This window comes from Anolis carolinensis, chromosome 3 (genome assembly GCF_035594765.1).
Source record: "Anolis carolinensis isolate JA03-04 chromosome 3, rAnoCar3.1.pri, whole genome shotgun sequence".
NCBI lineage: Eukaryota > Metazoa > Chordata > Lepidosauria > Squamata > Dactyloidae > Anolis > Anolis carolinensis.
Genome location: NC_085843.1, coordinates 26517464 through 26529883, shown reverse-complemented (window position 1 = coordinate 26529883; position 12420 = coordinate 26517464). Strand labels below are relative to the sequence as shown.

Sequence of the window (12420 nt, the reverse complement as noted above, 5' to 3'; positions counted from 1 at the left end):
CCTACGCTTGGTTGTGGACTATAGAGCATTGAACAATATCACGAAGCGGAACCGCTACCCCCTGCCTTTGATCTCGGATCTATTAGACCGGCTTCGAGGGGCCAAGGTTTACACCAAGCTGGATCTCCGGGGGGCTTACAATCTAGTTCGCATCAGGGAGGGGGACGAGTGGAAAACCGCTTTCCAGACTAAATTCGGATTATTCGAGTCCCTGGTCATGAATTTCGGTTTATCCGGAGCTCCCGCAGCGTTCCAGCATTTTGTCAATGATATTTTCCAAGATTATCTAGATCGGTTCTTGATCATATACCTAGACGATTTTTTGGTGTTTTCTAGATCACAATCGGAGCACGAGAACCACGTCAGATTGGTGTTACAACGATTGCGGGATCATGGACTATATGCCAAGTTGGAAAAATGCGCTTTTGATCTACAAGAGGTAGATTTCCTGGGCTACCGTGTCTCGCCACTAGGACTTTCCATGGACCCGGCAAAGGTTTCAGCAGTATTGGAATGGCGGGCGCCAACCAACAAGAAAGAGGTGCAACGCTTCTTGGGGTTCGCGAACTACTACCGCAAGTTCATTCCAGACTTTGCCCGCTGGTCTGACCCAATCACCAGCTGCATCCGTGGAAAACAGCCTTTCCGTTGGACGGAGCAAGCAGAGAAAGGGTTCCAGCAACTAAAGAAGTTATTCACGTCCCAGCCAATTCTACAGCACCCTGATCCTAAAACCCCTTTTGTTGTGCAGGCTGACGCCTCTGATGTGGCAATTGGGGCTGTACTCATGCAACCAGTGGGAGAACATCTTCATCCTTGTGCTTTTTACTCCCGTCAACTAACAGCCCCAGAGAGAAATTACACTATTTGGGAGAAGGAACTTTTGGCCATAAAGGCAGCTTTTGAAAATTGGAGACATTGGTTAGAAGGGGCCAAATTTCCCATTGAGGTTCATACTGACCATCGTAATTTGGAACATCTAAGAACTGCCCGCAGGTTAAATCAGAGGCAGCAGCGCTGGGCTTTGTTCTTTGAACGTTTTGACTTCCAGATCCATTATGTAACCCCAGCTCAGACCAAGCAAGCAGATGCTCTATCACGGAAACCAGAATATGCTGCAGGGCGCAGAGAGACCTTCGAATCCCAATTGCTACAGCCTGAAACCTTTGCCATGCTCACAGTGGGAAACACCAAATCCACCGCTGTTGAACCAATTCCCTCTACTTCAGGACCCCTTTGTGCTCAAGAACTTAGAGCCAGTCAACAGGCGGATGCCTGGACTCAAGATCAAATTCGCCAAGGACTACGTTTCCCCTTCTCACTTAAGGATGGGCTATTATGCTACAGAAATCATGTCTACATCCCTCCAGGACCAGGCAGAGAAAAGGCACTTCACCTGTGTCATGACTGCAAGCCAGCAGGACATTTTGGACTTTTTAAAACCATGCATTTGATCCTAAGAGATTTCTTGTGGCCCAAGATCCGCAAGGATGTAGAGAAATATGTCAATACCTGCCCGGTATGCCAGCGTTCCAAGACAAGAAGGGAGAAGCCCTCAGGGCTACTACATCCCCTTCCTACTCCATCTCGTCCATGGGAGATAATTTCTGCGGATTTTATCACCGACCTACCACCCTCCCTTGGATATACCACGATCCTAGTGGTGGTGGACCTTTTCACCAAATTGGCCCACTTCATTCCCTGTGATGGCCTTCCCACGGCCAAACAGACTGCAGATTTATTCCTTCAGCATATTTTCCGGCTACATGGATTGCCCAAGAGTTTGGTCACTGACCGTGGATCTCAATTCACTTCTCGTTTCTGGAAGGCACTACAACAACTACTAGGCATAGACTCTCGTTTATCTTCAGCTCACCATCCCCAAACTGATGGACAAACGGAGCGCACCAATGCCACTTTGGAACAATACCTTCGCTGTTATGTAAACTACCAACAGCACAATTGGGCATCCCTGTTACCTCTGTCAGAGTTTGCCTACAACAACGGTGTCCAGGCTTCAACCAAGGAAACCCCGTTCTTTGCAAATTACGGATTCCATCCACGTTTCTTTCCTTCAGTCATTGAAACCTCAGAAGTCCCCGCAGCGGAGGACTGGCTGCAAGAACTCACAGCGGTGCAACAACTATTGCTCCAGCAACTGGACCAAGCCAAGGAGGACTATAAACGCCACGCTGACAGTCATCGCCAACCGGGCCCCGAAATCAAGGTAGGAGATCGGGTTCTGCTGTCCACTCGTTTTTTGCCCTCCCACCATCCCTGCCGGAAGCTAGATGCCCGTTTCATTGGTCCCTACCCAGTGGTGGCGCAACTTAACCCCGTGACTTTCAAACTCCAACTTCCGCGCTCTATGCGCATCCATCCTGTGTTTCATCGCTCCCTGCTCCTTCCGGCGGATGGTGTGCGCCCTGATGCAGACCAGCCGGCCCCCGCCCCTGTTTTGGTGGACGGGGAGGAGGAATTCGAGGTTCAGGACATTTTGGATTCCCGATTCCACCGCCGCCGTCTTCAGTATCTCATTGACTGGGTGGGTTTTCGCCCCGAAGAACGCTCTTGGGAAGACGCTTCCACAGTCCATGCCCCCGATTTAGTCCACCGCTTCCATCAGGTCTACCCTGCCAAGCCGCGGCCCCGCACCTCGGGAAGAGGGCCCATTTTGGAGAGGGGCCTTGAGGAGGGGGATAGTGTGATGTCTCATGGGCCATGTAGTCCCCTTCCAAGTACTATTGTGGCAGACGAAGAGGAAAACTTTGGTTTCCCACCGTTTCAGCCAGAATTGGAGCCCTTATACCTGCAGGATGTTTGTCCTCCAGAAGTCAGCCAAACAAGCCTTGGGCAGAATTCTCCCCCGTTCTCTCGCCGGGATAATTATAATCGAGATAGAGGCGCTAGGGAGGCGAGTCGCCGAAGCGCCAGAATCGCTGCCAGACAATTAGCTGATTAAGCCTGTTTCCCTTGGGAAATCTTAAGGAGTGTGATGACTCATGGGCCATGTAGTCCCGTTCCTAGTGCTGTTGTGAATGATGAAGAGGAAAACTTGGGTTTTCCACCATTTCAGCCAGAAAAGGAACTATCCCAGCCAAAAATTGAGCCTTTGCACCTGCAGGAGGCTTGTCTTCCAGAAATCTGCCAAACAAGCCCTGAGTCGAGTTCTCCCCCTTTTTCGCGCCGTAATTATTATCTCCAGCAAAAAGGAGTGCAACAAGCTAATCGCAGGAGCTTGAGAATTGCAGCAAAGCATTCAGATGATTAAGCCTGCTGCCATGAGAAATTTTAGGGAGTCATACATCTGGACACAGAGATTGACTTTCGTTTCTGATTCCCCAGAGAAGTGTTCTCTGGTGGGAAAACGAGGCCTATTTAGGTTCCTTGCTCCCGAAGGAATCTTGCGGAGTCAATTCGTCAGCTACCGGAGCAGCGTGTGTGGACAGCTACTCCTGCTTCCAAGCCTTTGTTCCTGTTCCAAGCCTTCGTTCTCAGCCTTGTTTTCTCCCCGGATCTTGCCTTGTTTCCCGGACCTCGCCAAGTAATTGCCACGGATCTGTTCTTGCTCCTCGTTCCCTTGTTGCCTTGAATCAAGCTTTGTGTGCCAAGAATCAAGTTATTTCCTAGCCTTGCTCAAGTTCATGGACTAAAGGACCTTGTCATCTCCCCTCACTTGCTTGGCAAGTGAGTGTTTCGGTTATTGGATTACAACTTTGGACCTTACTATTTCATATTGGACATTGCTTTTTTGGACTAATTTTGACCTTTCCTGAAAGGTCTACTTCTGGACTATTTCCTATACTTGTTTTTATTAACTTTATATACTTCCTTAATAAAGATATTAGATAGATTCTGGCCTCTGTGTATGGTTATTGGTGCTCTGCAGCCTGGGTCGTGACAAGGAGTCATGCATCTGGACATAGTATGGGTTTCACTTCTTGTTCCCCAGGGAAAGTGTTCTTTGGCGGGAAAACAAGATCCTATATAGGTGTTTACCCGCAAGGAGATCCTTGCGGAGTCAATTCGTCAGCTTCGGGAGTGAGATCGTGTGTGGACTACGCTACTCCTGATCCTTGTTTCCAGGACCTTGTTCTTGTTCCAACCCTGCCTTGTTCCCCGGACCTTGCCACGGACTTCGCCACGGACCCTGTTCTTGTTTCTTGCTTCTTGTTGCCTCGAATCAAGCCTTGTTTGCTAAGAATCTAGTTTGCTCTCCAGCCTTGTTGTCAAGCTCCATTGGACTAAAGGACCCTGTCATTTCCCCACACTTTGCTCGGCAAAGTGTGTGTTTCGGTTATTGGATTATAACTTTGGACTCTAATATCTCATATTGGACACTGATTTCCTGGACTATATTTGACCTTTCCTGAAAGGTCTACTTCTGAACTATATTCTTCACTTGTTTTTATTGACTTTATATATTCCTTTAATAAAGATATTAGATAGATTCTGGTCTCTGTGCATGGTTATTGGTGCTCTGCAGCCTGGGTCTTGACACCTGGGGAGAAAGGCTACATCCATTGAAGAGGAGAAATCGAAAAACAGCTTCGATAGACATGAGAGGATGATTTCCAAACCCCAAGCTGGGGCATGATAGGTGACAGGAGGTTGCATGTTTTTGAAACCATGAGAAAAGCAGAACCAAGTGGTCAGAGAAGTACAGAGGGCACCCCGATTTCCTCCTGTACCATGAAATGGCTACCAAGTAACGTTTTAGAGAAGATGGATAGCAGGAAAACCAGAATCGCTGGAGTAGTGGCAGCAAACGGAACAACTCATTTCCCTTTAGAGGGGTAATGAAGCAGTCTCACTTATAGATCTAAGGACACGTGGTGGGAGCCTCTGGGATGCCCCAATAATGGCTTACGATTTAGAGAGGTGTTGGAGCCTATTCGCCAAGTCGTAAGGCATAGACTTGGGATGGTAGGCTTGTCCCCCTTGCGAGGTCAGCAAGTTAAGGGAGAGTTTGAAAGTGGATAAACTCCCACTAGAAGCCTTGAAGAATGAAGCAAATTGAGCCCGTCGAGGCCACCAAGGGTGATCAATACGTAGATTGTATCTATTGCTCAGACTGAGCACAGCTCATGTTAAGAGAAAAATGGAGGGAAGGCGCACATGAAGGTTGGGGTCTAAGTAAAAGGAACATGACACCTAGGCAGCCGTCTACCCATCTGTCAGGTAGTCATGTACACCAGTATTATTATCTAATAACAACAACAACAACAACAACATCAATGTCCAGTGGCCCTTCTAATAATAAGAATAATAGTTTAATAGATAAAAATTATAATAAATAAGAGATTAAAAGGAAAAGAAAAAAAATTGGCTAGTCAAAGAATAGATTCCATAGCTGCTGCTGAAGCGGTGGACAAATGGAACTGAGGCAGTAGCCCCTCCCACTGGCTATATATACTCTATGGGGAGAGTGGACGGGGCTACCACCATTTTGTACTAAAAGAGACTTCTAGAAGATTCTGAAGCTGCCTGCGCAGGCGCAGCAAATACCATTTGTGCGTATTTCACAGGGACCACGCTGGAGAAATTCTAATTATGATAAAGGGTTTGGAAGTGTGCAAATTTTTCATTTATATTGGCCCATTGCTTATCTCATTCCCAAATTTTATGACATCTATTTCACTCCCCCCCCCCCAATTCCCAGCACAAAATTTCCACGATGCCTATTACAGAACTCTGAACTGATATCTTACGTGAGCCTCCAGCAGTGACATCTTTTTTCAGGACAGATACAGCCTATTTAGACTCCTAAAATAGATACTACCCTGCTACTTTTCACAGTATGTAGAGGCATAAAATATTAAAAGCAAAATGTTGGAGGGTATCTGGTAATATTAGGAAACATTAAGAAAAACATGTCATCAAAATTACATTATCAAACAATTTCAGTGAAAGAATAAAAAAGCCTTACCTTTGCACTTCTCTTTCTGGCTTCCCTTCTAGCTGCTTTTTCCTTCAACCTTTTCTCCTGTAAATGACAAATTAAAATACATGAAGCTATATTTTAAAAGAAGAAGAAAGAACAAAAAAGGCAAATAAGCATTATAAAAAAGCCTGATCATTTTACAAATGCTTTCCCAGTATATGCACACTTCTTGCTATTAGCTTTCAAGTGTAAACTAAAGAATATAACATAACTTAAGAAGAAGCAACCTTCATTTCAACAAGATTTATTCACAATCTAGATCAGGGGTCCCCAAACTAAGGCCCGGGGGCCGGATGCGGCCCTCCAAGGCCATTTACCTGGCCCCCACCCTCAGTTTTAGACTTAGGCTCGCCCAAAGTCTGAAATGACTTGAAGGCACAACAACAACAATCATACTTGATTATCTCATTGGTCAGAAGCAGGCTCACACTTCCCACTGAAATCCTGATAAGTTTACAGTATGTTGGTTAAAATTATTTTTATTTTTAAATATTGTATTGTTCTTTCATTTACTAATATTGTAAATGAAATATTGTAAATGAATGATATGGTAATAATATAATATATTGCATATACATATAATATTGATAATAATATTATAATGTAATACAATATAATATTTATTTATTTATTACAGTATTTCTACACCACCCTTCTCACCCAATAGGGGACTCAGGGCGGCTAATAATAATACAATATAATAATATTGTATAATATAATAATATTAATTATATATTATATATTTAATGTAATGTCACTAATAATATTACGGCATAATGGTATGGTACAATATAGTAATATATAATGCTAATATTGTGCTATGCTAATAATAATATATTGTATGTACATACAACTTGTAAGGCGCTCTGAGTCCCCTTCGGGATGAGAGAGGGTGGGGTATAAATGTAGTAAATACTGTAAATAAATCAATGTTGGGGGGGGGGGGGGTTGCACTATAAATAAGACATGTGCTGTGAGCATAGGAATTTGTTCGTTTTTTTTTTCAAATGATAATTCGGCCCCTCAGCAATCTGAGGGACCATGAATCGGCCCTCCACTTCAAAAGTTTGAGGACCCCTGATCTAGATTATGCAACTTTATGACCTGGCAAGAAGAGGTGCATTGGATCCAGGCCTCGTAAGATCAAAGTATCCATAATTTTCGACAAATAGCAACACCACCACCATCTTCAAACACCTCAAATGTCTCCCATTCCGTCTCAGCTTAGTGACGGACCTCACCATGACTGAGTTGGGACGTGAGAATTAATACCACTGCCAACAGCCTTTGTTGCGAGATACCTCTACTGTAATACAATGTATTTAGGGTGGGGGCTGGGATTTGTCTTCAGTGGAAAACTAAGTTCCATTAATTTTACAAAAAACCCTTTCTCCTGATAAAGATCTCAACTGCTAGAACTAGTTTTGAGACAAAACTTCTGATTCTAAGGAAAAGTGTTTCTTCATACTGCTGGAATTTAAGTTGGCTCACAACATAATTAAAAATGATTTAATGGAGAAAAAGTTGTTAGATTGAAATACAATAGACACGAAAGACATGAAATTTGACTAAGGGAATGGCCCGGACTTTGCTCTTGGATCATGTGATGTTACTGGTTTTAATTGTGTTCTATTGTAATTTAATGTGTATTTTAAATGAGTTTCCTTGTATTTTAAATGGCATTGAATTATTGTCACATTGTAAAGCCACCCTGCATCTCCTTTGGGGTAAGAAGGGCGGGGTAAAAGTATAGTAAGTAAGTAAGTAAGTAAGTAAGTAAGTAAATCTATAACAGGGGGTTCTCCTTTCGAGTACAAAGTTACTTAAAGTGGTTCCAACATCAAGATATGTAATCATTGCAGCTTTTCTTATATTGCCAAATACATCAGCCAATCAGATTATAAACATCAACAGAGAGCTTTAATCGGAGGTATTTTCTGTCCCCAATGCGAATGAGTATTGCAAGGTATAAAAATGTCCCATGTTCAGAGAAGTATTTTTGACTGCAGAATCTCATACAGTCATTCCAAAATGACCAAACACACGCATAGAGAGAAAGACAGCAAATGAAAACAAATCTTTACATGAGATGGAAATCTTGTTTTGGGTCATTGTCAGCAATCCTAGATTGCAAAGAATGTAACTGATGTAACTGCAATAGATTTGTTGGGACCATTTGTATACCAGCTGTCTTTTGTGTACAGTGTTTCGTCACTTATCGCGGGGGTTAGGTTCTAGTACCACCCGCAATAAGTGAAAATCCGCAAAGTAGGGACGCTATATTTATTTTAATATTTATACATTATTTTAGTAGTTATACACTATTTTAAGTCTTTATCAACCAATCTCCTCCTCCTCCTCCTGTTGCCACTTGGGCTCCTTTCCTCTCCCTTCTGCTTCTCCTTCCTCCCTTCCTTAGGCTGTAAATTGTAATTTTTTATGATTTATAATATTCTTTTAGAGTTTATTGGAAAACCGAAAAAAAAGAAAAGCTGCAAAAAGCAAACTGTGAAGTAGTGAGGGAACACTGTAGTTAAACAAAACCATATACGACAGGTGGCTGAAACTCAGGGATCTTGTGTACAGCTAATCCAGCAACAATGTCATGAAATACTTACCTTTTAGGCAGCACTCTGGGTGAAATATGCAACAAAATGAGACTCTCTGGACTTCACTGCCTAAGGGCTGAATACTATCTTTGGAGAACAGTCATCACAGAATTGCAAAATTACCTGTGTTTTATGTGTAATTGATTAATTTAGGCAGGGTAATGCTCTATTAGCATTGGGTTCCTCCTAGCAACATGGTTTTTATCACCTTAAGTATTTTCACCTAATCAGTTTCTTATTTTTTCCAAATACTGCAGCTGTTCTGCTTTAGGAACATAACACATCCAACCCACAGCAATCTGGTGTATAACTGATCATCCTTCCCACTTTGATTATGTGGTTCAAATAATATATTGTGAGTAGGGTTAAGGGACCATTCAGCTCAATTACAATACAAACATAGCTAATTTCTATTTCTCAGACCAATACACAAATTAAAATGCACTCCTGCATTAAATTTGCAATGCAGATCACCAACAAAAATGCATACAAAATGCTTCTGTCATGAGTACATGTACACAAAAGAATGGATATTAGTGAAAATATTTTATTAGAAGAAACTGTGTATAATATCAGAAATTGTGTACAAAATTGCATGTAAATATTCATGCTGAGAAAAAAAAACTGATAAAGAAATGAGGCAAAGCAGATTTAAAATTAATACAATGGGAAGAACAGGAATTCATGTATTCATTCATTCCTAATCTCAACTTCACTTTTATAGACCATAAGACTTTGGTAACTATAAGTCTACCTATATGATTTTGAGATATAATAGTCATTTCACATGTATAAGTGGACAAGCAATAGTTCTTCCAAAAACCATGTGCAGAAATTGAAAGGACAAGAAAACAGGGATGGGATTTTCCTAATTATTTTCAACTGAAAGTAAGGATTTTCAGTACAGTCCAATTAGACTATTTTAAAGATGTAGTTGCTAGTTCATCGGCAGTGCTGCAGCTCATGTATACATTACAGATTCAGCAGAGCAACACTAAGACATCTGTAAAATAGACAGAAGGGGAGATAAATTTCAAGGATGCCGGGGGGCGGGGGGGGGGGGTGTCACAGTATACAACCCTAGAACTCATGAAGTAGCATTATCACCACTGCAACTACCGACAATTTTTGTGAGAAAGGCTGCTTTTCTTTATGATTGTCTCTATAACACAGAAAGAGAAGGATACTACAATAGAAAGACAGAAATTAGGAAGAAATTATAGTTGGCCCTTCAGATTTGTGGGTTTGACTTTTGCGGAATTGATTATTCATGGATTTGACTAAAACTTGTCTCACTAAATCTCCAGTTTGACTCTATGGTAAACCTCCTTCAGAAGTCATATCAGAGGACCTATTAGTTCCTAAATTGAAAAATTCTCTGTTAATTTGTAAGTCTTCTAGTGCAATTCTGTGATCAGCTTTCAGCAGATGTTGAGTCATGCTGAAAGATTTAGAAATTCATAGAGAGGTGTTCTGTCTGGTAAAAATTTGCAACTTTTAAACTCATAGTTTTCCACTTGCACGGGGATCCTGTGCCCCTAACCTCACTGAGTAGGTTTTTTCTAGGTAGGGGAAACCTTTACTGAATACCAGAACAAAGGGTGGAGCAACACAATGAGATTCTTGATCATTTTTACTACAAGGTTTTGATGATGGCAATAGAAGGGCAATGTGGTGAGGCCTTCAAACATAGCCTTCAAGTTCACCTGTTGCTTACCTGCTCCCAATGCTGTGGAACTCAAAGAGGTAACTGCAATCAGTTTCTTTACTCTTTGCAGTGGAGAAGGGGCTGTATTCTCATTTTCCTATTTATTTGGTACAAGCCTGTGTATATATACACATCAATACGCCACCTAAAGTCATGATTTAGTCTCTAATCCAGTGGTTCAGAACCTGTGGGTCCCCAGATGTTTTGGCCTTCAATTCCCAGAAATCCTAACAGCTGGTAAACTGGCTGGGATTTCTGGGAGTTGTAAGCCAAAAAACCTGGGGATCCATAGGTTGAGAACCACTGTTCTAATCGATTTATGATAGCAGCATAATGAGGGTGCAATGTGAAGTTCAGGTGCAGGTCACAAACTATTCCACATAAACCAGAAGCAATAGGGCAACCCAATTTTCTTCCTTTCCCCTCTTCTAATGTATGCCGCAATTTAGGTCCTTTCTTGCTGCTCCAACCACAACTTGCTTAATTCTTCTGCATTTTATACATGTGGATGGCTCTTGTAAGATAGTACTCAATTTTCTATCTCCTTCAATCCAATTTCCAAACTACTGTGCTGTGACCCGCTGTGGTGTAGCCTGTCATCCTATGTCACTTGCCCATTTCTCTGAAAAACTACCTACTCCCATTAAATTGCTCACTTTGAAAGAGAAAGAGAAGGAGATGGCAAACCTGCATTAAAAGTGACCTGGGCGGAAGGGGAAACTGGAGAAGAAATGAAAAGAAGCCCAGACAGCTGACAAATCAGAACAAGATATAACTTGATTTGAACGCAGCCAACATGAAAAATTCAAGAGGAAAGATTCTTTTGAGCACAAGGTGATTTTGTTTCCCTGTGCTATTTTGCCAACACTCATTCGTCTCCCTCATCATGTCAATCAAGTATAATTGATCCAAATAGAAAAGACAGGGTGCAAGCCAACTAGGCACTGCTTGCTGTGCAAGCTCTGTTCTTTCTGATGGAGGCTGGTGCAAGCCACAGAAAATTAAATAAAGGCTGCAAAATAAAACTGCATTGGTTGATTTTACTCATTGAGATAAAATATTTGCCAGAGAAGACAACAAAAAGATGACGGAAATATATGGGAAGGATGGGCAGCGTCACATTTCATGGACCAGCGCTAACAAGATATACAGAACCTGGGCAATATGTTGCAGAGGACAACTGGCAACATAATATATGGAAATAATTTCTAGTGCTTGCAGGAAGACATTTGGGAAGCACAAAAGAATGGTGCATGGTTAATAGAAATTGGGCTGTCTGCTTGTTTGTAATAGAGAGGCTGGCTATTTGAATAAAGCTATAACAAATGAACATTTCTGAAGATGGGTCATGCGAGGGCAGACAAGTGCCGAAGACACCAGGTCCCTACGCGTATGAGTAAGATGTAATTTTTATCTCGAGGGGAAGGAAGACAAAGAAAGAGCAATGCCTCAAAATAGAAAATAACATAGACTGTTTTACTGAGAACCAGGCTGGGGAAAACATCCATGTAATACATGTTAAATAAGAGTGAATTTATAGTAAATGATACATTATGTCGTGATGGAAGCATATTGAAGCTCCTAGATCAAATTAGAGAGGCCTTGTGCCAGAAAGGGAAAGCAGAGAGGGAACCCAGTGGAGAAACATATTCAAACCATTTTTGTTACATCTGCTTCTGCTGGTAGCTCGTATCTGAACACCAGGTTTTTATGTACAAATTTTCACAAGTTTCATGACTCTCTGAACAGCAGATCTTGTAGGGCAATTATATGTTATTCAGAAGCCAGTCCTTTCTTCGAAGTTATATGCCAGTATTCACATTAGAGCTGAGAGATTGTTATCGTTAAACTTTTGCTGCACCACAAAGCATTTGCATGGAACAAATCAGTGATTAACATCAAATGTCTCTAAGCCTGAAAAATAGAACCATTGTGTTCAAAGGAAAGCACTGCATTTCATTCTGAGATGCTGCTATTTACTTCTCATAGTCTGTTCTACTTTTTCATTTGTATGGTGTGCTCGTAATGGAAAAAAATGAAAAAAGAGACACTGTAGGTAATTCATTTTATAGATATTATATGCACACTGTAACTATAAAATTATACAATGCAAAATAGGTTGATTTTCCCACTTATCTTTCTACTGCAAGTCTATCTGC

General features: G+C 41.8%; 1 protein-coding gene across 1 annotated transcript in view; it reads right to left on the bottom strand.

The window, feature by feature from the left end:
• Nucleotides 1-12420, bottom strand: part of ddx10 (DEAD-box helicase 10) — a 232214-nt gene that overhangs the window by 77902 nt on the left and 141892 nt on the right. Inside the window, exon 16 of the mRNA XM_062974612.1 lies at nucleotides 5930-5986. Coding sequence (XP_062830682.1) covers nucleotides 5930-5986 — 57 coding nt within the window. The remainder of the gene's footprint in view (nucleotides 1-5929; nucleotides 5987-12420) is intronic.